Source organism: Marmota flaviventris, chromosome 3 (genome assembly GCF_047511675.1).
Source record: "Marmota flaviventris isolate mMarFla1 chromosome 3, mMarFla1.hap1, whole genome shotgun sequence".
NCBI classification, from domain to species: Eukaryota; Metazoa; Chordata; class Mammalia; order Rodentia; family Sciuridae; genus Marmota; species Marmota flaviventris.
Window position 1 is genome coordinate 85,760,086 of NC_092500.1, and position 27,587 is coordinate 85,787,672.

Consider the following 27,587-nt stretch of genomic DNA (forward strand, 5'->3'; position numbering starts at 1 on the left):
AGTGCAGCCACCCGGCTACGGTCTCTCGGTAGGGTCGCGCTGCGCGCCGCGGTCTTGCGGGTCGGAGTGCTCGGCTGCGGGGTCTGCTTTGCTGCGACAGCCCGGGGGCGGGCCTCCGCGTGGGCCCGGCAGCCCCTCCTTCTGCCGAGGCGCCGCCCAGGCTTGCTCCCGCCCCCCCCCCCCCCCCCCCCCCCCCCCGGCTCCCACCCTCCGCCACCCAGCCATTCCTTCCTCCGCTGGCCGGCCCCCGCTCCACCTCCGCCCGCCAGGCCTGGTCCGGCCCCCTTCTCCTCCCCAGCGGCGCTCTCAGCCGCCTCTTCTCGCTCTTCCCACACCGCCCTCAGCCGCTCCCTCCCGTGCGCCCGTCTGAAGAGGAATCGAGCGCGGAACGCATCGATAGCTCTGCCCTCTGCGGCCGCCCGGCCCGAACTCATCTGTGTGCTCGGGGCTCGATTTCCCTAGGCGGCGGCCGCGGCAGCGGAGGCAGCAGTGGCGGCGGCGGAGGCGGCGGCGGCGGCGGCGGTGGCGGTGGCGGCTGCTCGGCCAGTACTCCCGGCCCCCGCCATTTCGGACTGGGAGCGAGTGAGGCGCGGGCACTGAAGGCGGCGGCGGGGGCCAGAGGCTCGGCGGCTCTCAGGTGCGGGAGAGAGGTAGGGCGCGGACCGCCCCTCCTGGGCCCCTACCCGGGTCCCGACCCTCCTCGCCGGCGCCGGGTGGGGCCGGCGACGAGTGAATGAATTAGGGGTCCCGGGAGGGGCAGGCAGCGGGCGCGGGGCACTGGGCACCCGTGGGCAGGCAGGGCTGGGGCAGTCTGCAGAGGGAGGCGCGGGGACGCGGCGACGCGGGTAGTGAGGAATGGGCGGTGCGGGGCTGAGGAGGGTGAGGCTAGAGGCAGCCGCCGCTCGTGCTGCTTCCTGGACGGGGAACCCCTTCCTTCCTTCTCCCCGAGAGCCGCAGCTGGAGGCTGCGGGGTAGAAACTCGCGGTCGGGAGGGCTGCCCCTTGGGGCAGTCGGGTGCGGTGGAGGTTACCCGCTGCGCTCCAGCCTCCCCTCCCCCTCGTCGTCGTTCCCTCTCCCCCTAGCCGCTCCCGCACCTCTTCCTCCCTGCCCAGCGCTGGGCTGCCTCGGTACCGCCTTCTCTGCTGCATCTAGCATCTCTCCGACTGGGTATAAACTTCTCCCTTGAGCGCAGACTGGACGGGTAATGGTCCTTTTCAACGTAGGGGGATGTGTGGGGTCGTTGAGGAGGTCTGTTTGGGAAGAGCACAGTAAAGTGCTTAGAGAACACTGTTTGAGGTTATTGTGTTTGGAAAAAAATGCATCTGCCGCCGAGTTCCTGACTGCTCCCCTCCCCCACGTATGGGCTGTGACATTGCTGTGGCCACAAAGGAGGAGGTGGAGGTAGAGATGGTGGTGGAAGAACAGGTGGCCAACACCCTGTGTGTAAAGCCTGTGACCCACAGTGAAAAGGAAAAAGTTAATCCCAGAAGGTCTATTTTGCTTTTCTCAAGTTAAAACGCATGAAGAAAAAAAACCCCAAACAGCAGAAACAGCTTTTTCCTTGATAGCTGAGTTGCACACAGCAATAGCTAAAAGAATACTTGAAGTTTAATTTGCCTTTTCTTGTCCTTTCCTTCCATCCCTTCTACATTACCTTCATTCTTGCAAATTTGCTCCCTATCCCAAGAGTTATAGTACTTTTAAATAGTGTTCACACGATTTTTAAAACTTAAAAGAGGAATTAATTGTAGCATTTGGCCAGCTAACTATCTGAAAGAAATCCTGGAAGGTCAATGCATGTTACAGCTGAATTCCTAAGCCACCATTGTTACATTTTGATAACCATCAAAGCAAGGGGTTAAACTCATTATAATGATTTTCTAATTATTATAATGTGACATGTTATATTTGTAATGGAAAAACATTTAAAAAGAAATTTTAAAAGGAAAAAGTATGTTCATAATGTTTATCTCAGAATTAACCATATGATTAGTGTCACTCTTAGTGACTAAGATCCAAAATGCTGACTCCTGCACGTGATAGATTGTAGACATCAAATAAACAATGCCACAAGCCATCCATAGCTTCTTGGTTGTAAGAGATGATAGGTTGATGGTAGTTTAGTTTTATAACAAAAGTTTGTTTTTTTTTTTTAAACAAAATTGTTGGGTTCCAGTCCCAGTTACACCCCTAGCTATTTTTCTAAACTTGGGGTAAGGAGACCCTTTCTGGTCTAGGATCTTTCTTCAGTAAGACTACTTTGAAACCCAGCTCCTTCGAAACCCAGCTCCTTCTAGTGGATTTAAATATTACTTGATTTTAAAAACCTGATTCAAGCCCCCATCCCCCAACTACATAAACAAGTAGACTAGAAGGCTTGTGTCACTTTGCTTACATGGGCATATACAGCTAATTTCTAATTCAGTATCTATCCTCAGCATATCCTAAACTAGCAAACTTTTGATCTTAACCTCTTTACATTCTTTAAAATTGAGGTTCTCAAAAATATTTGATTTGTTTAGTGTTTACCAATATTTACCATATTAATAAACAATTATAAAAATTAAAAACAATTGTTTTAATTTATTTAGAAGTATAAATAATAAGCCCATTACTTGGTAGCATGAATAAAATTTTTATGGAAAGTAAATTTTCCAAAGCAAAACTAAAATTAGTGAGAAGAGTGGCATTGTTTCACACTTTAGCAAATCTGTTTAATTATGTGCCTTAATGGGAGACATCTGTATTTTCATATCTGCATCTGCATTCAATCTATTGTGATCACACAGCCTGGAAAACTCTACCAGACACTTGTGAAAGAATGATAGTGAAAAGCAGTTTTGATTTCTAGGACCCTCTCCCCCAAAGTTGTAAGAAACCCAGAGGTTCCTGTTGTAGGCTGTCCAAACAGTTTTGGGAGGTGAAGTTGGCAGGGAACTAGAGGCCACATTTTGATTTGATTCTCCTCATTTCTCCCATTTGCCATGGCCAACATTTGGAATGAAACGTGGGGCAAACACAGTAAGATGCATTTGTACTAGCTGTCATCGTGGTTGCAGAAAATCAGCATGTAAGGATAGGTGGGGCAGAGTAGAAAAAGGAACTGTACTCTAAGTCTGTGATAGAATAGTTTTGACCCTGTGGTGCTCTTTCTGAGGGGGATTAGGAGTAAGGTGAGGAGGTTAGTGCCTTGAAAAAACGTTTCTTTTTCCATGATGCCTATTTGGATAATTCTTTGTATTTCTTAAATATCATGCTGCATCATTTAGTGTTTATCTAAAACATACACAATTCATTGATCTGGAACTACTTATTTTATAATAATTCTACATTTACTGCCATTCTTTCTTCATTTCACTTCTTATTTATAATACTATGTTATATTAGGTAAAGAGGATTAAAATTTGTTTTATTCAAAAAGTTTAAACTATGTGACTAAAAAAATCTTCATCTTGTGATTGTTAACTCTACAAATTGTCAAGTTTATGGAACCTGTTGAGGGAGAATGTACCAAAAGCAGAGTAAAAGTCAGGTTGATACTGAGAAATATTCCCTTACATCTTAATAGGTTTTTTTTCTTGCTGAAAGCAGTGTTTAATCTCTGAATTTTATTCAGTCATATTTTTCATTCAAAAGTGCTATTTTTCAGCACTAACATTGAGGATTTTATATTATGATTGATGATCAGATCACGTGCACTGAATAGTTAATCCAAAATTCTCCTGGTTTTTACATTTGTTCTTCCCTGCAGATATTTTAAAGATTAAAATGTCATCAAATATTGCTTCAGTGTCCAAATTTTTATTTCCTTATGACACAGTCTAACTTTGACACTAGACTCCATGTAATTTTGGTACTTATCCAGAAGAACTATTTTGATGAAGCTATTAAAAAGTTTTCTATAGCTGTTGCCTCCAACAAAGACAGTCTTGGCTCATCTACTTCTAACTTAGAGGCCAGTCAACTAGGAATAAGTGGGGACAGCTGTCAGCAAGTTTGTGTGGGTGTGTCAGTGGGATATAGAGCACCATGTGAGATACTTGTGCTTAGGAAAGTTGGGATGTGTTCCTTTGAAAACCATTAGTTGCTACAGAATAGCAGTCTAGTTGTTTAGACAGAATATCCTTCTGAATATAAAATAAAAAAAAACTGGCCATGTATTCTGTGTGCATTTTTCTTAAGTGTTGATGAAGTAGTTTGTGACTGAAGTATAGTTCCTTAGAATGCATATCTGTAGTCAACTTAAGTTTTCATCATTGAATTTCCGAATAGTTTCTGTGTAAAGGTGAGTTTGTATTAAAAGGTATTGATAGAGTATTAACCTCCATGCATCTTCACATTCTAATTTAGTCAATTTTCATTATTTTTATTATAAGGCCTGCTGAAAATGACTGAATATAAACTTGTGGTAGTTGGAGCTGGTGGCGTAGGCAAGAGTGCCTTGACGATACAGCTAATTCAGAATCACTTTGTGGATGAATATGATCCTACAATAGAGGTAAACCTTGTTTTAATATTATACAAATTACTTGTGTAGGACCAAGTTTGATACCAAAAGAAGTTTCTCTGATCATTTTTGTAAGTCGTTATTACAGGGTAATTATAGTGAAATTTATTACCTGAAACATCCTTGGATTTCCTGTGTCCTTGGGTTATATATAACCTGCTTCTCTTGGGAGTCTATGGTGGAGAATATTAAGGTCCAAGATATTCACTCTGACAGCTAATGTACATGTTGATTGGAATTGTGTTTGAGAGTTTCAAGAGAAGGTAAAGATGTGAATTTACATTCTATGTGTACCTTAAAGTCATTTTTTAAATATAACTTTTATTTTTATAGGTGTCTTCTTGTTTCAAAGTTATGTAGAAGTTAGATTGAATTTTACTTGTAAAATGTGATTATTTGACAGTTGATACTCTTTAACTTAATTAGTGCTACCTGGTGCTTTTTAAAAAACTCATTTTTTGCCTGAGGTGGTATTATATAAAGGTACCACTACCAATCCTTACCTTTATTTTGCAGTACTTTTTAAATTTACTCAAGGAAATGTTAGACTGTTTTAAAATACAGTTCATTTATCAAACTTTTTAGGATTATTTTCAGAGATTTTTAGTTTTTTTGAAAATTTACCAACAGCAAAATGAAAGAATAAAGACTTGGTGGGAAAATACCCTGAGAAATCAGATATTATTTCCCACTGCCTTCTGGCAACACTAGAGTTAAATTATCCTAAGCAGATAAGGATTTATTTAATCCCAGAGACATGCAGGAGGGGATATTCCATGATTGTCTTTGTTAACTCATTTCAGAAGATAACTGTTAGCATATTTTGGATATAATCTTAATCTAAAGTTTCATGTTAAATGTAACAGGAAGGTGGGAATAAAAACATCACCTTGTCTTTTAAATAGCCTACTATCACTAGATTATTTCTTAGGCATCTTTACCCTAGGTTAAACAATCCTAATCTCAACTTTTATTCTTGTTCTAATTTAAAAAAAAAAAAAAATTGGTTCTGAAGTATTTTCTAGGTCTTTTTCCAAGTTCCAGATTGTAGATCAAGAACAGGTCAAAATGCCTTAATAAAGTCTGTGCTATGTAATGTCTTGAAGAAACACTGCACTGAGATGGATTCTAAGGGCATTGATGGTCTTGGGAGAATGTTTATTCAGTTTAGAACTTTCAAGATTAATTAGATAATTAATGAAATGTTCATAATAAAATGCCAAATATTTTTGGTAGTTCAAAAAAAGGAGAAATTATTCTTATTTGCAAAAATTTGTTTTTAAACAGAAGCAACTTTTATTTGGCTTTTATGTTTAAGAATTTCCATTAGTAAAGGGTAACAGTCTAATTGAAGTGGACCTCCTATGTAATAGTCTAAGTATTTTGACAAGTCAGTTCAATGCTACTATAGTTTTGGGGTTTTTTTGAAGAAGAAGATGGAATAGTTTACTAATTTCAATCTGTTCCAAATCCAAGGTCAATTGGCATATCTACCATTTAAGATACCATTTAAATCAGAAGTAAAAGGAAGTTTTAAGAGAGTGAAGGTTAAGCATGGAAGTTTTCCAGGATACTAAAGATGATTTTAGCAGAGCTGCTTTCCATTATCCCTGAAAATCTGAGAATGTAAGACATCATAAATGCATGAATGAGATAAAATAGGCTAAGAAATTTTTTGTCAAAATTGTTAAAATGCACTTGGGCATAGTGGCACATACCTGTAATGCCAGCAATTTGGGAGGCTGAGGCAGATCTCAAGTTCAAAGCCAGCCTCAGCAAATTAGTGAGGTGTAAAGCAACTTACTGAGACCCTGTCTCAAAATAAAATATAAAGAGGCTGGGGATATAACTCAGTGGTTAAGCACCTCTGGATTCAATTCCTAATAACCACCCTCCCACCCCCCCAAAAAAAATTAAAATGCAATATTAATCCTAAAGAAAATAGAGCTAACCGTTAATGTGTTGTGCGTAAGATAGAAACAGTTTATAAATTTAACTCTAATTATGATTTCTGCCAGGCCAGAACACTTGATTCTGGGAAGCATTGATTACCTGTGAACTTTGAAACTGACATTCCCTCACCTAGCTGAGCCACCTGGGGAAAGGTATCTGAGATGATCACTTTCTCTCCCAGGTAATAGTGAGTTTCAGAGGAAATAATACACTAAGTTCTTGGTGTAGTTAGTACAACTATAAGAAAGACAAGAAAACAGTAATTTAATGGAGAGTTGATTGAATAAAAATGCTGTTCCATGTTATTGTAAAAAGTTAAAAAAGGAGAATAGAAGATTTCACTGCTGCAATTAGGTTTTGATTAGTAAATAATGTGGTTATAGAGAAAATTAGAAAGGACCTACACTTTGCCCATTTGGAGTTCACTCAAATTTTTCTACATTAAAAAAAAAGAAGCTGGGCACAATGGTGCACATCTGTAACCAGCAGTTTGGGAGGCTGAGGCAGGAGGATCATGAGTTCAAAGCCAGCCTCAGCAAAAGCGAGGTGCTAAGCAACTCAGTGAGATCCCGTGTTTAAATAAAATACAAAATAGGAATGGGGATGTGGCTCAGTGGTTGAGTGCCCCTGAGTTCAATCCCAAAACAAAACAAAAGAAAAAGGGGTGGGGGGGGGGGAGAAATTTTTTAAAAATTTAAATTACTACCATTTTTTTTTTTTTTTTAGTGATTTAGAATTTGCAAAGAACTTCTTTAGAAGGTGGGTAAGGAGGGTAATCAATGTTTATATCATTGTATGAGATAAAAATAGTCTGAGATATTCTTAATTGCCTAGAAGACCCAGTTCATAATTGGTAGGATTTGAATTTGGATTTTCTGAAAACAAATGAAATTTCCACTATACCTTATATCACTCTGTGAACGTGAAAAATAGTCTTTCAAACAAAGAAAATATTTAATAATGTAGCCCAATTCAGATTTATTAATATATCAAAATTTGATCTTAGCCTACTAATACTAACTTAATGACTGAGATATAATATAGAATTAGGCATGACACATGGAGTGTATTTATATTTGAGGGTATGTGCATATAATCATCTTCTAGTCTGAAAGATTTTTTTTAATAGTTTTTTTAGTTGTAGATGGACACAGTATCTTTTTTATTTATTTATTTATTTTTGTGTGATGCTGAGGATGGAATCCAGTGCCTCACATGTGCTAGGCAGGTGCTCTACCATTAAGCTATAGCACCAACCCTATCCTGAAAGATTTTATTTTTATCTTTTATTATGTCTACCAACAAGTGTCAGAAAATAACAAAATACCTTGTTAGTGGGGCAAGATTATTGAAAACTTTAAGAAGTCTCCTAACACAACATGTGTCTAGAAATACATGTTTTTATAGTTTAGAAATCATTTGTTGTCAAAACATGTTCCCTGAAATGTTTTTTCCCTTGGTAAACTTTGGTGGAAGAAAATAAAATCTTTTAAAACTATAGGAGGTTATCAACACAAAGATCAGTTGATCAGTTAGCAAATGTATATTGAGTTTCTATTGTATATATTGTGCTAGTAAAACTAAATATAGCAAGTACTTTTTCTCAGGCTGTAATTCTTTGATATTCTGTTTACTTCTGTTAATTTAGTCCAAGTATTATGCCCTTTGATGAAACAGTTTCCTATTCAGTAAGAAAAAGTGGATTCATAACTTGATCAATTTGTTCCATCTTTAGTGCTTTAGCTGTGGGGTGTTTATTTACCAAGGTTTATCAATTTTTCTATTTATTTGGCTTTTTAATGTTTACTAAGAATTCATTTTTTTGTAGAATACATATTTATACTGCAAAAATATTAAGCCAATATAGAAAAGTGGTATAATAAAAACCTTATATAAAAGTGTAAGCTGTTATTTTTCTGATTTTATACATATATGTCATCATGTGGAAGACATTTTTGGTTATCACAACTTGGGAAGGTAGGGCTGCTGCTGGTACTGATAGGATAAAGGCCAAGGGTGCTGTTAAATTTGCTGTAGTACACAATATAGCCTCTACAACAAAGAATTACCTGACTTCATATATTAATAGTTCTGAGGTTGAAACTCCAGTATGTGCTAAATATAGGCATCTCTTTAATTGTCAAATTCATGCCCCTAAGGTAAACTGTATGTTATTTTTCAAGCATAGTGTAGATTTAAATTTTATCTTTTGTAAACTATACATTAGGTTGGTTATTCTACCATTATATTAAAACATTGTGTTTTTAAATTAAAATATTGACAGCAATTCTAAGTGTGTTTCTTTTCAAGGCTGTGGCCAGCTTTCCCCCCCCTTTTGTGAGTGCCCTCTACTGGTAACTTATTCACGTTTATAATAAATAACAATGAAACCCTGAATGTGAATGCATATATTTTTATTTTAACTTTTGATTGTAGTTGTGTTTATATCAATTTGTAAACATATCAATTTTATTTAAAAGTCCTATTTTATATAATTGATTTTTTAAGTTTAAAATATCAGTTTAATAAAGGTTACTATGTGGATTTGTTAGCCTAACTAATTAAATAAATAGGTGAGTATATTTAAGAAAGGAGAATATAGGGTCATTCTCTTGGTAACACGAAGTGAGCCTACTTTGTCAGGAGGCACCAAAAGCTGCAGTGTGCTCTCTAAATTTCTTTGCATGCACTCTGGAGCTACTCTACTGTTTAAAGCCTTGAAGAGCCTGATCAGCTGGGCCCTCATTTGTAATCCCAGTGGCTTGGGAGGCTGAGGCAGGAGGATCATGAGTTCAAAGCCAGCCCCAGCAAAAGCAAGGTGCTAAGCAACTCAGTGACACCCTGTCTCTAAAAAAGGAAGGGTCTGTTCTAATACAGCAAACTATGAAGGTTCAGTTGTGTAGATTTTTAAGTCTTATAGATTAGTTGTGGAGCAGCTGATTTTTAGGCACCACATTTAGGTCAAATTAAGTATTTAGAGTATTTATCAAATTTAAAAATGCACTGGACATGTATTATTCTGTGTTAGGTTTTTATGTATTCAGAGCTTTGAAATCATACAAATGGAAGTTTGTAATGGAAATAAATGAAAGAAAAAGATGTTTTATTGGTTTGGCATCTCTTAAAATTCTGGTTTTAACAATGCAGCTAATTTCTTAATTCTGAAAATGTTATTCAGTGTCCATTTTGTACTGTGCAGACTTCCAGAGGATTGGATACACATTGAGAAATAGACCATATCCCTGTCCTCATGAAGCTTACTAGTCTTAGCAGTATTTTAAGTTGGTGATCCAAGGTTCTGTACTTTAGGAAAGCATGCAATTTCTTGTGTCTTTTATCCTTAGTTTCTCACAGTGTGTAGGATTATGGAACAGTTATATTATTGTGATCTTAATATAATAAAATTAATAGTATTAGTAGTAAAAATGAGAATATTTGAGTAGACTAAGAAGGGACATATAGCAAGTACCTTAGATAATTTTTTCAACACTCTATTTTGAAATTTTTCAAATGAATAGAAAAGAGGCAAAAAATTTAAAGTGACAATGAATAACTATTGCCTTTAAACTAGATTCCCTAGTAAATGTTTTGCCCTGTTTTCTCTAGATTTAGATATTCATATATGTGTATAGATATGTATCTCTATATGTGTATGTACCTATATAGAGAGATACACATACACACACGTACATGACAACATATTCTATATTCTTGCTGAGCTATTTGAGAATGTTACACATGTTGAACTTCTACCTTCTAAGACAGATCTGTATCCTGCCTACTGTCTGTGTCAGTAAAGTTTTATTGGAGCATAACCACACTTGTGTGTTTGTATCTGGTCAAAGGCTATTTTTGCATTACAGCAACAGAATTGAGTAGTTATGACAAGAGACCAAAGCTCTAAAGTATTTACACTCTGGCCCTCTACAGAAAAAGTTTTCCAACCCTATCATAACAAGAATATTTTCTTGTACAACCACAACACAATAATGAAATTGAGGAAATTCAACATTGATAAAATATTTTACCTAATAGTTCATATCCATATTTTGTTAGTTATTCTAAGAAGGTCCTTTTAGCATTTGTTTTCTGACTCAGGATGAAAAGTTTGATATCATGCCTTGATGTCTTTCACTCTAGAACAGCTTCTTAGCTCTTTTTCGTCTTTTATGACGGTGGCATTTTCAAGGAGTTTCACGCCAGATGTTTTATAGAATGTTCTCTTAAATTTGTTCAGATTCAACAGTTTGGCAGGGATGCTAAGTGAGGAATGTTATGTCCTCCTCATTACATCACATCAGGAGATAACATGATGCTGGTTTGTCCCATTATTAATGATAACATTGATATGTGTGTGTGTGTGTGTGTGTGTGTGTGTGTGTGTGTGTGTGTATACATATATAAAATTTATTTTTGGTTAAGGTGATATTTGTCAGATTTCTCTCTGTAAAGATTTGATTCTTTTATAACTATTAAAGACTCTGAGAGGAGATACTTTGAGACTGTAAGTAACCTGTTCTATAGTATATTTGCACTCAGTTGGATTTAGTATTCACTGATAATTCTTGCCTGAATTAATTGCTACTGTAGTGGTTGCAAAATGGTAATTTTATAACTGTCATTATTTCTACATTAATTAATTGGCACCTGTCATAAATAAGGGATCTCTCTTTTTTTTCCCTTATTTCTTTGTTAGGTTAGTTTTATTTCTATCAACAGAAACTCTTGGATTTTTAAAAATTTAGTCTGTGGAAGTCTGTTACTGTAATTACTGATTTCAATATTCAGATTTGTTTCTGTGGCCAGTGAAATCCTATTCAAGCTGGCCTCTTTATCCTTTTGATATTTCCCCGTCAGTTTTTCACCTCTTCTGAACTTTTTGGCCCGATACATTATGGGTTTACTTGTTCACTTTCCCTGTCAAGTAGCCCCAGTTCCTTTAGTGAGGAATGACATTCAAGAATCAAGATCTGGATGTTAGGTGTTTATTGCTGCTGGAGTGGCACTGCTTCTAAACCTATCAACTCAGAAAGCTAATAAGTAAATGTTCTTAAAAAATTATGAGTTCATTAGAATCATGAGTTCATTATTCTTCCTCACTTTCCTCCCTTTTTCTCATGTTGAGAACCTTGATTCTGTGATATGTACATTGTAATGTCAAACTGTATATAACTGTGAAATAAAAATGATATCAGTCATAAATTCATATTGAGTGAATTGACATGAGGTTAGTTTTCTTTATTTGTAGAATTAAGGTTAAATATTATTCTCCCTTGAGAAAAGTAGTGATCTTCTCGCATTTTTAGGGGATCCCTAAAACATTAAGGAAAACATTTAGGAAAAGACTGAGGTATCTGAGTGCCCAAGAATTTAAATGTCTTAAACAAAAACACAAGATAAATGAAAACTATTTGCCTTATATAATAGGAAGCCAATTTATGTATAAATTAGAAGCAGACATCCAGATAGAAGAAAAATGAGCTAAGCATAGTCAACCTGTGAACAAAAATAAAAACAAATGACATAAACATATAAAAAGACAATTCATTAATAAAGTTCAAACAATAACTAACATGTTATGCTTTTACATTGGTTAAGATTAGAATGCCTAATTATCCTAAAAAGGATATGAAGAAATATGCACTTTTTTTTTTGGTACTGCAGGTTAAACGTAGGGCAGTTTACCAGTGTGCTACATCCCCTATTTTTATTTTTTTAAGACAGTGTCTTCCTAAGTTGTGGAGATTACCCTTGAACTTGGGATCCTCCTGGCTCAACTTCCCTAGTTGCTGGGATTACAGGTATGCACCACCAAGTTTAGCAAAATGTGCCTTCTTTATGATCTAGTCATAGTAAGCTCTTAAAACTTTCTGGGGGTCAGTTTGGAAATATTTATCAAAATTTAAACTGCATGACTAGGTAATTCCATTTCTTAGAAGTTATCCTAAGAATTTAATTGGCTAACTATGTAAAATGTTTATATAGGAATGTTCATTGCACTGCTGTTTGTGATTTTTTTTTAAAAAATGGAAATAATATACATGCCTACCAATAGAAAATGAGTGAAGTTAATCATGACATGCACATATAATTCTATTATGCAGTTATTGAAAACAATTAGGTAAATGTATTGTGTACTAACATTGAAAAATGCCCATTACAGCACTTTGTGTTGAATACCACTCTTTCTGTGGTGTTTCAGTTTAAAAAAAATAAGCATATACTATTGGAGTTGGGGAGAAAGAAATACTCATTTTGGAGAGAGCAAAGAGTACTAAAGTATGAGGTATTATTAGATTGTTTTATACTTTCCTTTTTTTTTTTTTTTAAATTCTCTGCTATATAAGAAAGTTATATCACATTAATTCTACTGCATACTTCCCTCTTTCTAAAGCCTCAATAAATTGGATAATGCATATATACTCTTGCATTAAGGAAATTGACATCAAGGCCAAGTAAAGAGTAACTGAGAGGTATATAAAACATGAAAATTATACTGGCATCTGTAATTATTAAGATTAGATACATGATCATTCCAGTCTTATAGTTTTACTTGATATCAAACAATAATTTGTGGGAGAATTCATGTGATTTCAACAAGTTACAAATACATGTTCATAACATACTTATTTTCAAAATCTGTTATGCAGATTTTTCTTTTCATACTTTAAAAGTAATAATAGCTTTATGTCTTTAGATATTTTATTCTCTTTATCCCTAAACTAATATTCAGTATTTAATCGTTAAGAAAACAAGCTTTTTAATATCTTCGTTCGCTAAACAGAAATTCTTCATAATCGTTTATTTTTAGCATTCCATCTCTAGAACTTGTTTAGCTGTTTTATTATTTGAAATATGGTGATCACTTTTTCAAAAATTATCCCAACAATAGATGTCTAGTGATTTTCTAAACATAGGTTATTATTTCTCTACAGTTTTAGTAACAGTGGCCTGCTCCCTACTTTTTTGCATGTTTGGTATATAAAATAATACAATTTCTATAGCATTTTTCATTTTATAAAGGACCTTTTCATACTCTTTAATTCTAAATTGGGCACATAGTTCTGCATGTGTTTATTTACCACTTGTATAACTGAAAGAACAATGGCTTAGAGTTGATTAGAGATTAAGTGGTTTGCCCAAGTCTGCCATAAGTAAGTAGAGTTCTACAGCACCCCATAGATTGAAAACTCACAGGTCTTTTGGTAACCTAGACTTCTGATCTGAGCACCAGATGTGTATGGCAAGCTGCCTATTAAGTCATACCCACCAGGACAACTCACAAACATAGGAAATTCAACATGCCTCAAATTATACTCATCTTTTCTTCACCTTTTCCCTCTGTTCTCATCTTAAAAATTGAGATTTAATGTACAAAACTCAAAACTCACCCTTTTTAAAAGTGTGAAATTCAGCATTGATTAGTATATTTATAAAATTGTATAGCCATTACAACTCTAGTGATTAGGGATGCTCAACCTATAAATGTTCTAATTCTAGAACATTTTCAGCACCCCAAAATGAAGCCTCATACCCACTAGCAGTAAATCTCCAAACCCTTCTTTTACCAGCCCCTGAAATCCACTAACCTACTTTGTATCTTTATCCATTCTATTTTCTGAATATTTTGTATAATTCAAATCATACAGTATGTGGCCTTTTGTGTCTAGATTTTATGTAGGATAATGTTCACAATTCAAGCTTTGCATATATCAGTACTTCATTCCTTTAAAGAAAAAATAAAAACTCTTGTATAGACATACCATATTTTGTTTATTCATTCATCAGTTGATGGGCATTTGAATTGTTTGCCCCCCCCCTTTTTGTTTTTTTGAATAATGATGATATAAACATTCGTGTATAACTTTTTGTTTGACCATATATACTTTCAATTCTCTTGGGTACATGTCTAGAGATAGAATTGCTGGTAACTCTGTATGGAACTTTTTGAGGATCTGTCAACTTATTTTCCAGAGGTTGCACCATTGACTATTGGCAATTTATGAAAGTAGTTCTGTCAGTTTTATCCATTAAGAATTTCTCTGATCTGCTCAGCCTCTTCATCCATGCTGCAATTGCTGCCATAGTTCAAGTTCAGTCATTTCTAGTAATAATATCCTAACTTATCTCCCAGTCTTCGTTCCCCTTCTTTCCTACTCCTTTTCTGTTTTTAACATTTATAGAAGTCAGAAGTACAGTCTGGAAAACAAACTACATTAGATATTTCAACATGAAGAACCTAAGTGGAGGATTAATTAGGTGTTAGAAGACTGAAAAGCAAAGGGAGAACACTAATGTAATACAGTATTATCAAGAAGTGGCCATTACCCTTAGGATTCTAGGAATGCAGGGAAGGTTTGGGGGTTATTAGAATTACAACCTCAAGTGAGGGGCCAAGTTGCTAAGTCTTAACCTTCTGTGGAGGTACTGCTTCACCACTGGTATTAGTGCCTCCTGCTACTTAATTGATGCTTCTAAAATGGATGTACTTGAGGCAGTGTCTGGGAGGGCCATAATTTTGTCACAATAATGCTAATAGTAAGCATGGTAAATCTGATTCTTTCTACTTAAAGTCCTTTCAATGATAATAGCATAGGACAAATTTAAGAATTTTTATGCCTTAATTCTGGCATAAAAGATCCTATATAAGCTGGCCACTGCTTGAGTATCCCAATTTTACTTCTTGCTCCCTATCTATATTTCTGTAAGCTGAATTATAGTGAAGGTCTTGATTCCATATACTCATCATGCAGTTTGATGTTTTTCATGCATTTTCTTTTTTCCTTCCTGCATGGGATGGCCCTGCCTTCTTGTCTTTCTTAATTCATACAAAGTTGATCTATCTGTCCTATGTGCTACCATTATATTCTGTCCTGCTTATGATGTTAATTAACATTTCTTTCAGTTATTTACATTTATTTCTCTTCCATTAGATTTAGTTCCATGAGGAATTATATACTGGATGAGTATCTTTGATCTGAAATACTTGGAACCAAAAGTATCATTGCACTTCTAATTTTGGATTTTCAGATTAGGGATGTTCAGCTTATAATGCTTAGCCCTAGGTGTGACACTTAGATTTTCCCCATTATTATTCTAACACAGCAGGCTACTGCATGTTTCTAGCTTACTTTGAGATCTGTCTACTGCAACATTTGATGACTTAATAATAGTATGGGACACATTGTTTTATAATGAATTCAAAAGTCTTATAGAAGATTGAATGGTTTAGCATTAGCTTTGAAATTCCTCTTAATAGGTCTCCAGTTAAGACTTTATAAACAATGTGAAAATTTCAAATGCAGATGATCTAAGTGATGACATAAATCTGAATATATGAAAAAAATCAAATAACATTATTACTCCTTAAAGAAAGAGATATTGAAACAAATAAGAATTTTTAGCCTGTCACACCAACAGAAATTTAAAGGAAAATAAAAATACAGAATCCTGGATAGTGAGTAGTGATGAACAGGTATACATGTACTGCTGTGTGGAAAATTAATATAATGAATATCATGTATGTATTAATTAGCTTTGTCATATCTTAATATTTTGTCATGTTTGGTTTAGCACTTCTTTCTCTTTCAAGATACAAAATGGTACAATTGAAGACCCCAGTGTACTTTCCCCCAGTCTTATTCTTTTCCCTTTCCTAAGTGTTTGGAAATCTCTATTGTTTTTATTGTATTTTTACATAAAAGTTTTCATATTATATAGAACTTGATCAAAGACAAAATTTATTATTAGTAATATTTTGTAATTTAAAAATTACAATGTTTTAAACTCATATTTTTATAAGACTTTTATAAGAAAACATGGAAAAGTGTTAAAGATGAATTATTGAGAGATTTAAAAATCTACCTTTGCAAACTTAATATATTGCAAACAGGAAAGTTTGTTGTGGATTCATTTCAAATAGTGCGATAACTTTAGATATTTCAGAAGGGTTGTTACAATTAAAATTTTTGTTAAATTATGATTACATTTCTATTTAATTTAATAGAAATTTATATTTTTTAGTGTGTGTATTTGCATTGTATTCTGCAGACAGGTTTGATTACCTACAGTGTTCAGGACTTAGGCACATCTGAGTAGTGGTAAGGAAAACAGATGAGTCCTACCATTTAGGAGTTCAAACCTTAGTTGGGGGGTGGGAGGATAGACTTAAACAATTAAGGAATAAAAGATCTAATTACAAATTCTAATATATGCTATGAAGGAAACAGAGATGCTGGCGAAGGAAGAGTCCTTTAGATTTTATTTTTAAGACTGAATGGGGATGGTTTTGAAGAACTTTGAACAAGTGACATGATCTCCATTAAATACAAATCATTTGCTGCTGTGTGCCAAATATATCCTAGGGATCTCTGCCAGGAAGCAATTGCTGAAACAGATTGCCTGAGAAAAAGTAGATAACAGGGGCTGGGGGATAACTAAGGGATGATGATAGTGGTAGATGCTTTGATTTAGGGTAAATCTTGAAAATAGACAAATAGTGTAAGACTATGGGTCAGTATTAAGTGTCTGTAATTTTTCTTTTTAAGACATTTCAGGATGCCATGTTAAGTGCATCTCTATCATTTTTAAAGAATATTTCCTTAGCATCATTTACTGTAAATGATATTATTATGTCAAAGCCTATGATTGTTCTAGATAAATACTCTTATGGCTTTCCAAAGAGATTGTGCTGTTTAATTGTATCACCAGAACTGTCTTAATTTCATCTACAGTATACCCTTACCAGCTTAGTATATTTCATTTAGAAAAGTTTATACTGCTTCAGTAGATGAAAAGATGGCACTTTGGGAGCAAAGGGTATACATCAAAAAAACTTTAACTATTTCATTATGTTGAGTGAATTTAAGTGGTTTCATTTTATCCTAGTTTCCTAAGGATATCCATAACCTATGTGCCTGATCTAAAAGTTTACTTTATTTGCAAGTCTAGAGATAGCACTAATTTAAAATGTAAAATTTGGATCCTTTTCTTTGCTCCATCATAAACTAGTTTCATTGTAGACTCTGTAAGTTTTTAAATTTGTTAGGCTTTGGTAGTTGTACAAAGTGATTTTTTTTAAGTATGTAGGGAATAAATAATATGTGTTAATAAGCATGTTTCAGATTTGTGAAAAGTTAATAGCTTTCTACAAGGGCTGGCAATTTTTTTCTGTAAAAAGCCACATGGGTCTTTATTACATAATCTCTGGGGTTTTTGTGTCAATATTTTTAGGCTCTGAAAGGAATAAGATAATAGGAATGAGACTGCTTTCCCAGTTTCTTGGTCCCTCTGGTGGAATGTTCATCAAGGAAACATCTTATGTAATATGTGCAGAAGCTGCTAAATTTCCCACCACATTATATAGTTTTTAAACAGTATTTGAAATTTTGCTGAGTAGGACTTTACTGAGGTACTTCTTGGAGGCATGATATATGGGAAGATGGTGAGAAATCCCATAGCCACACCTTCTGTATGAAGTAGGTTTGGGTGGCTCCAGAATCTATGTGCTTGACTTTTTGTTGTGAAATATTTTAGATTTGAAGACTAAGAGAACTACCACCGATTAGGCTAACTTTAGTTAGTTTTGGTAAGCAAAGAATGTGAGTTAACAGCAATAGGTAAGGAAAAGTTTTTGGTTAGTTTTACATACTCCTGAGCCACACCTAGGTAAAGTATTGACTAAGACACTGTACTGCCAATTTCTGCTCTTTGATTATTCCTCAAACACTGGATTTAGGGTATGGCTAAATATTGAGGTATAGCTCAGTGGTAGAGCACCTGCCTGGTGTGTGTGAGGCCTTGAGTTCAGTCTCCAGTACAACAAAACAAAACAAAAACCCATTGGTTCTCAATTTAATACCTATAGGAGTTCTTTCAAATGGTAATTAAGTGGATAGGCTAAAATAAAATTGTCAACCAAATATTCAAAACATTAATCAAGAACTTCTTGTTTAGAAAATCAGTATCCATCCTTTTTTTTCTGATTGGTAAGATTATTATTACATTCAATTTGGAAAATACAGTATACTTTTAAAAGTTAAGCAATAGATCATAGTCTAATATGGTAATCTTTCATACTTTTAAAAATTAATCTAAAAGGCCTGTGGGTGAAGCTCAGTGGTAGAGCACATGGTTAGTATGTGTGAGATTCTGGGTTCAATCCAGTATCTACATAAATATAAATTCTAAACAAAGAAACACATTCAGTGTATCATGTAGCACCAAAGAGAAATAAACAAGAAATAAATCTCTCTTAAATTATCTTCTCCATCAAAAACAGCCTTTTAAAGTGTTTTGATGTATTTATTTCAAGTTCCTTAATATGTGTAGAGATACATTTATAAAACAGTGTACCCACACTTTATTGGGATCATGCTGTATACTGTCTAAAATTTAACATTTTACAAAAAGCATGATTTTTTAATGATACTCCCCCTCTCCCTTGATCTCTCAAATGATAGAATGATCGATAAAGTAATTCATGAACTAAGGACACTTAAGTACTGTTACCCATGTGTGGAACAATAAAAAATAATCTTTATACATTTTACCTGTTGTCAGCACTGCCTCTTATTCCACAGTTTTACATAATACCATCCTCTTTGCTTAATTTTTGAGGCCTGTTTTGGTAGAGTGTGTGAAATTTTCAGTAGAAATATCACTCAAAAGTCAGAGGAATATCAGATTTTCATTTCAAGATTCTGTAACCAACCCCATTCCTTTTTTTATTTCCAATGATAAGGATCAAACCCAGGTCCTTGGCTTGCTAAGCAAGTCCTCTACCACATAGGCCTTCATTTTTACAATTGAATAGTTTTAAGATCTCTGTCGCTTTTTAATAGAGACTCCTCAATTGGCAAATGAAATAGTTATCCTTTAAAACTATAGTCATTACCACAGAAATACTATATCAAAATGCTATCTGGCAGTTAGGTATTGTTCTCAACTATAGTATTAACGTAGTAATACTATCAGTTACCATCTGGAGGTGAACAAGGGCATTAGAATCTTTGTTTATTTGCTTATGTATGTCTTTGTAAATAAAGTTCAATGCATGACAATTATTTGCATGTTGATTGATTGTGTGTGTGTGTGTGGGGGGGTCATCTCAGTCATCCTGAATAATAGAGTTGGTTCAGCTATCCTATTTTGATAATAATTATTTTTTATAGATAGGTTTGTTACTAATATATACATTTGCATTGTTGAATCTCCAGGTAATACCTTTAAATATTTTTGTGGTAATATATATAAAATTTATCACAATAGCCATTTTTAAGTGTTTAATTCAGTGACATTAAGTACATACACAGTGCAACCATCACAGTGTTGTATAACTGTTAGCACTGTCCACTTATCTACTTTCAGAACTTTTTCATCATTATACACTGTACCCCTTCAACAGTAACTCCCTACCTAATCTTCCTTTCCTCACCCCTGGTAATTCCTATTTCTGTTTGTATGTATGAATTCTCTTCTAGGTGTTTCATATATGTGGAATCATGAAATATTTGTCCTTTTATGTCTGACTTATATTACTTAGAATAATATTTCCAAGGTTAATATGTGTTGTAATTTGTATCAGATTTTATTTCTTCTTAAGCTGAATCATTAGCCATCCATTTACCTATTAATGCATACTTAAGTTGTTTCTACATTTTGACTATAGTAAATAATGCTGCTGTAAACATTGGTGTACAAGTAAGTATTGGTTTGGGACTCTGCTTTCATATATATATACATATATATGGAAATGGGTTCATGTTGTAATTCTACCATTTAGCTGTCAAGGAGTAGCTAAATTGTTCTCCACAATGGCTATACCACTTTACATTGTCAGCAACACAGTACATATCTAGTGTCTCCATATCCTCACTCACATGTGTTATTTTTTTTATTTTTATTTTTTAGTAATAGTCATTCTAATAAGTGGTAGGTGGTGTCTTATGGTTTTGATTTGCATTTCCCTAATGACTAATGATGTTGATCGTCTTTTCATGTGCTTTATTTGGCCATTTGTTCCTCCTTAGAGAAATACCTATTCAAGTCCTTTGCCCATTTTGAATGGGGTTATTTGCCTTTTTTTTGTTGAGTTGTATATAACACCTTTTTAAAAGGTGCACTAAAATAATCTAGACTGTTTCTCCCTTCTCAGGATTCCTACAGGAAACAAGTAGTAATTGATGGAGAAACCTGTCTCTTGGATATTCTCGACACAGCAGGTCAAGAGGAGTACAGTGCGATGAGGGACCAGTACATGAGGACTGGGGAGGGCTTTCTTTGTGTATTTGCCATAAATAATACTAAATCATTTGAAGATATTCACCATTATAGGTGGGTTTAAGTCAAATATAATAAATTGGCATTGAGAAGTAATTATAGCTTTCATTTTTTTTTTGCTAATTGCCATGCCTATATAATCTAACTTAAAATTTAAAATAATTTTTTAGAGGTAGGTAATCATTCCATTTTACAAATGAAGTTTTTGACAATTAGAGTAGTTGAGTAACTTGTTCCAGATTGTTTAGATACTACTAGTGCTAGGATTGAAATCTATGCTTGTTTGACTCAAGAACTTTCTGTACTCTTAACTACTCTACATTAGAGAAATAAGCCTTTGAACTTTCCAGATATATCATGAAAATGAAAATCATAAACAAAAATATGAAAAGGTGATTTGAAGTAGTGCCACACGAATGATTTTTTTAAAATAATTATGTATGTTTAATGTAAGATTGAATAAAGAATGGCTATGCATATTTATATTTAAATACAACTTATATGTTATAAAAATTTATGAATCTGACAAATCTGCATAAAACTGACTATTGTATTAAATGTATTTTATATTCTGTTACAGTTTTCATAAAACTGCATAGTAAAGCAAATATCTATGCTTACTGGCTATGTCCTGTTACTATGAGTTAGCCTAGTTAAGAGGTTTAACATTTTATTTAAGAACATTTATTTCAGTATGTTTACTATGTAGTCTAGTAATAAGAAAATTGGGGTGGTTGTATTTTTGCATTTTTTTAAAGAGTAGTATCTCTTTAAGAGTAGTAGATAGATGACATTTCTTAATTTATTCAAGTTTTACTCAGTTTATGAGTAGAAGAACTGGGAATTTGAACCATTTCTAACTCTGTTTAATGTGTCTCTTCCATGCTGCATCTTTGAAATTCACATAAAATTGTGAAACAATACAATTTTACTAAAAATTTAAATTAACATGTAGAAGGGCTTTTAACAAAATAAAGAGTACAGTAACTTTAGTGTTGTATGTATGAAAATCAAAGTCTTCCCAATTATCATTTTTTTTTGAGAAAGTACAGTACTCCCCCCTTATCCACATTTTCACATTCCAAGATTTCACTTATGCTCAACTGTAGTCTAAAACTATTAAATGGAAAATTCCAGAACTAAACAATTCAAAAATTTTAAATTTTTTTTTTTTGCAGTAGATTGTTGCTTTGTTAGTTATTGTTATCTTACTGTGTCTAATTTATAAATTTTAAACTTATATCAATATGTATGTATTAGAAAAGACAGTATATATGACTTTAGTACTATCCATAGTTCTGAGCATCCACTGAGGGTATTGGAATGTATATCTACACATAAGGAGGAAGAAACAAATGTGAAAGTTTTAATGCTATTACTTCATGTTTGGGTAAAAATATTTTTAATTGTATGCATATACAATTAGCCACATACATGTTGCTAAGAGTATTGTTTTTAAATTAGGCATATCACTTTGCAGTATTTTCTTTTTTATTATGATTTATCTGCATATGAACCTATTTTATAGTTTTAACTCTACTTCTGTAGTTGTTTGATCTTTCAAGAGGGAAGGAAATAACTAGAAGAAGAAGCAAGGAAAATTTGGTGTGGTGAAAATTAGAAATCATGTGAAAAGTTTTCATTTGGCCAACTTTTACAAGGCAAAAGTTGTGGATAGTTTTTGTAGGATTTTTGGTTTACTGATGCCTCTCTTTTTCTTCCCCAGAGAGCAAATTAAAAGAGTTAAAGACTCTGAAGATGTACCTATGGTCCTAGTAGGAAATAAATGTGATTTGCCTTCTAGAACAGTAGACACAAAGCAGGCTCAGGACTTAGCAAGAAGTTATGGAATTCCTTTTATTGAAACATCAGCAAAGACAAGACAGGTAAGTGTTATTGGAATACATCTGTTTTCTGCAAAATATATCAAGCAATTTTATCATTAATCATAATTTACTAATACATAATCTAATTTGCATAATTTTTGAGGCAGGAGGGCAAGAACATTAATATATCTGACAGTTAACTGGTATTATATGTTAAATCATTTAAAATGATTTATCAAGTTTTTTTCTTGTTATACTTAAATAGGAAATAAACAATATTTATTTGATTTTTTTTTTGGTAATGTCCTCTTGAGAATACAGTACTTCTTAATCCTGTGATACTATTTTTGACTTCCATTTCTTTTCACACAGAAAACTTTTCTTCAATTCTGAACACATTTTAGCATTGAAGAAATGCAGAAACATTTTCAGTTATAGGTAAAAACAAAGAACAGGAGAACAAAATTTGAGTTTCCTATTTGAGAAGCACTTTAAAGATTATTATGTCATAAGGTTCTTTGTTATATTTGAAAATTTTTGCTTTCATAGATTTTTTTTTGAAGATATATTTTTGGAGAAAGTTTTCATTAAAGCAAGGGGAATTTTTGGAAAGTAAACAGAAATTCTCAGTTACTTACTTGGTGCATTATTCTGACAAAAATAGATGCCAAATGAAACCTGAATTTTGTTTGGAAAATAATCCTCATTTATAAAATAACTTTTTTCTAGGTAATTTCTGTTGGTATTACTTAACCTATTTATATGAGTTTAACAAAGTCCAAAAAAAATCCTGGGAAAGTAGGGAATATAACTTTAGCATACCGAGTTAATTGATTTATATTTCATAAATTTGTTTTGGGTCTTTTCTGGTTAGGATACCTTAGAGCCTAAAACAAAATTAAAACTTTGAAGGCCGAGAGTTTTATAAAATATATATATATATGAAAAACTCATTGCATGGTTAAATATATAAAAGTAGGCATTCTAGAATTTTTACTGTAAGTGGGTAAAATTTAAATGTAAATTGTTCAGCTGGTGTGTATATGTATCTTTATTTCTGTAGCAGTAGACCATATGTACCTCTTCCTAGTTGTACACATTTCGTATACAGTGAAAAAAGTCTTTATTTGGAGATTAAAAACTGAATTTCTGTAGCTTGGCCACCTTACAAATATCTCTTCTATGGCAGTTTTACTAACACCTGATTTATAGTTTAAAGGAGGATTTGGTATACATCACTTCACTTCACTTTAGAGGAACTCAGATTCATTGAAAAATGCATTCCCAGGTTCCAAAGACTGGGATGAGGTGTGGTTTTATCTTCTTTTTACCGATCTTCTTTAACCATTCTCATTGTTTTCCCTCAGGAGAGAAGGTATTCAAAAAAATGATTATAATATTTATAACTTTTTCTCCTAATATTTGCCTATGAAAAAATTCAGATGTATAGTTGAAAGAATTGTATTGAAAACATTTGCGTACCTACTGCCTGGATTCTACTGTAACATTTATTATTATACTTACATTACTTAGTCCCCCCACCCCCCCGCACCCATATTGGGGATTGAACTCGGGGGCACTCACTCAACGACCAAGTCATGTCCCCAGTCCTGTTTTGTATTTTATTTAGAGAGAGGGTCTCACTGAGTTGTTTAGCGCCTTGTTTTTGCTGAGGCTAGCTTTGAGCTCATGATCCTTCTGCCTTAGCCTCCTGAGCCACTGGGATCACTTACAGGCATGCCCCACTGCACCCAGCTCTACTTATAACTTTTAAAAGATGCATTTTAGACTGGTGAACATTGTGGTGGACATTTCATAAAAAGAAAAAGAAAAAGGAATGAAAAGAAAAAACATGACACTTGCATAATATAACGGGTTGCAATAGAGAAGTTCTTGTCATACTTCAATATATATACAAATCAACTGGACTCATTAAAATCCAGATTCTAATTCAGTGGATTGAGACCTGATATTTTGCATTTCTAACAAACTTCCAAATGATGTTAGCATGTTTCACACATCACACTTAGAGTAGCACCATACTTTGAGTAGAAAAGCAATAGAGGACATTAAAAAGAGACTTCTGATTATCACACAATGTTGCTCTCTCTTTCTCATTTGATAAGAGCCTAATAAAACATCTGTGTCTCCTTTCCTTGTATGATTATTACCTCAGAAGTACTAATTTATTCTTGGTGTTTGACATTAATGCTTTAATGTACTATAGCATTTATAATTGATAATAAAATTATGTGGCTTCCTTAATTTATTTGTGGTACTGGGGATTGGAACTCCAACCTTTTTTCTTTTTTGAGCTAGGATCTTGCTATGTTGTCTAATGTGCTAAAAGGCCTTGGATTTGCGCTCCTCCTGCCTCAGCCTCCCAATAGCTGCAATTATAGGCATGTGCCAATGTGCCTGGCTGTGGCTTCCTCTTAAAATAGATTTTTAGTTTTTATATTGTTTTGTGGCCTTTTTAAAAAAATAAAATGCTCTTTGAAGGTGTATGATATAGAAATAGATTCCTTCAAACTTGCTTTGTAGAAATTTGTGAATCATCTGTATAATAGAGATAACATAGTACACAGCCTTTCCTGTATTTATATCCCATTTTATTCATGTCTTTATGTATGTTGCTAAACTATAACTTAGATCTTTAATTTCTATTCCTTTATTTCTTTTTATTAAGTACACTTAATGATTTGCTTAGAAATTAATTTGCTTTGAAGAGTTTATTCATCTTCCTTTCTTTATATTAACTTGTTATGTGCAGGCTTTGGGAAAACTAATAATTTTAGAGATTATATTAAATATGCACATTTTAATTAATTGTACATCTCCAGTTTTTGTGAAAATTTGAAGCCCTGCCTTTTGCAGAGTAGTTTGTTACTCATTTGTTATTCCACTTGTTATTTGGATAAAATAAATGTTTATCCTTACTGTGTTTTATCAGCAACTTATTTTATACCCTAATTTTTGATCTTGCTGATGAGCTTAAAATACAAACACCAAAAAGAATATTTAGGTTAGTAGGAACAGAACATCTGTTTAGAGGTTCTTATAGATCATTAAGGGCCAACAGCCCTCAATGGGCCCATCAGCAAATATTTGGGACATCAAGGGCCACAAGGGGTATCTATTGCATATTTCTTTTTTTTTTTTTCCTGTAACCCATTAAAAATTAAAAATCATTATTAGCTTGTGTATAATACAAAAACAGGCTGTGATTGTTTTTGGCCTGTGGGTTGTGATACAATAATTCCTGACTCTCTGGATAACTTTAAAACAATAGAAGTTTGGCCAGACTTTCAACTTAAATTATACAGGCTAACCTTAGTAATTTTAAAGTAAAACATGTTTTTTTATGAAAGGAAAATAGAAAATTTACTGTAGTGCTTTTCAAGATAAGAGTTGTAGAATATATATTTTTACCAACTTACTTTGTAATTTTTAAATGCCCATTACCTGGTCAGACTTTTAAATTCTATACAGTCTTTTTAGTGTTCACCTGAAAGCAAAAAGAAGTTATTCTAAGCTAATATACTATATGTGGTTTCAATGTTCCTAGTATGTAAAGACTAATACTTTCACATTATCTAGGCGGTTAGTAATTGTCAGATTTTTCTGTTCCCTTTGGGCAGTGCATGGCAGTATTGGCAAAGGTTATTGAAACTGAAACCTTGACACCATGGGAATAGCTGTGAGTTTTCCAGTCAGCTAAAATCAAAAGTGGAGAGGATTCTTTAAAATTCATGACAGAAGCAGAGTTCCCAGAGTATGTGCTGCTACTGATTAAGCTTTTTTGCATTCTGGTAGCCTCAATTTGAACATAATGTAAATGTTTTCCTTACTTAAAAATGTTGACTGATTAATTTCCTAGTTTGTTAATTTTCAGCTATATAAAATAGTTGATAGAAGACTTCCATTAAAGTTTACCATTAGGTTATTTTAAAAAAGCTAAACAAAAAAACTTCTTGTGCTTTAATCTATATTTAATAGTTGATTTTCTGTACATATCATAAATATTTGAATTTTAGCTTTTATAAAACCAACAAAAACAATTATTGAGCACCAACTGTATACCATGTGTAGCCTTCCAGGTACTGCTATTTTATTTCAGTAATGCTGAGATGGTTTATACTTCGGCACAAAGTTGGTTTTTAGAATACATTTTGTTCCTCCCTTCCCTTCCCCCATGAAGGCTTATACTCTTATATCTGTATTTAGTTAGGGTATTTGATGTGTTCTTTTCTTGAAATAATTTTGCAAGAATTTTTACAGACTCTACAGGAACAAATTCTCAATGAAATAAAATCTCTTATTAAAAGCATAGGCTGCAGAATACGGGATGATACTCTTTGTTAACAATTCTTTCTTTACTGTGGGGTGTTCTATGCCCATGTTTTCATAGGTCTGTTTACAGATAACAGTTGACAATATTGTTAAATCTCTTGATTTAAAAAGTCACATATTTAAACTTGTATACTTTTGTTTGTACATGAATATTTTCATTTGTTCTTAGACTTTAATAAGTGACATTTGAAAATATTTGTGGCAATAAGCTGTCTCCCCTAGCTAAATCACTAAGTGCCAGTTAAGAGCTTAGCAGCTAGTTACAGTGGGCATTATGTATGTTTCAGTTACACTTTAATCTTAAAAATTACAAATTTTGGAATAAGAAACCAGTGTTCTTTCCTACAGTTGTATATTATATACAGTTTTTAAAAATAAGAGCCAGTGCCATTGGTAAGGCAAGGATAAATAATAATAATCTCATGTTTTTTGGATGTCAGTAGGCTTTGAAGCATATTATAAGGAAATAATTAAGTCTGAAAAAATATGGTAAATAATGATTTTTTAAAAAATCTAATTTAAATTTCATATTAATAAAACTCAGAAATGGAAGAAGTCATTCTGAAATAACTACTTCTCAGTAATGTTAATTATCTCAGCCACTGAGGTCCTGACACTGAGTTCTTGGTGGTGGGTACATTCTCTTTTTAATTATTGGCTTCCAATTC

At 34.0% G+C, this 27,587-nt stretch overlaps 1 protein-coding gene across 4 annotated transcripts in view; it reads left to right on the forward strand.

The window, feature by feature from the left end:
• Nucleotides 1-505: 505 nt before the first annotated feature.
• Kras (KRAS proto-oncogene, GTPase) overlaps nt 506-27,587 on the forward strand; it is a 37,928-nt gene continuing 10,846 nt past the window's right edge. For 2 of the 4 annotated variants that reach the window (XM_071610069.1, XM_071610066.1), the window contains exons 1-4: nt 506-637; nt 4,377-4,498; nt 20,616-20,794; nt 22,467-22,626. In XM_071610069.1, coding sequence (XP_071466170.1) covers nt 4,388-4,498; nt 20,616-20,794; nt 22,467-22,626 — 450 coding nt within the window. In that variant the 5' untranslated portion in view covers nt 506-637; nt 4,377-4,387. Of the gene's footprint in view, nt 651-4,376; nt 4,499-20,615; nt 20,795-22,466; nt 22,627-27,587 lie in introns of all 4 variants that reach the window. The other 2 variants (XM_071610067.1, XM_071610068.1) reach the window with 2 other exon arrangements.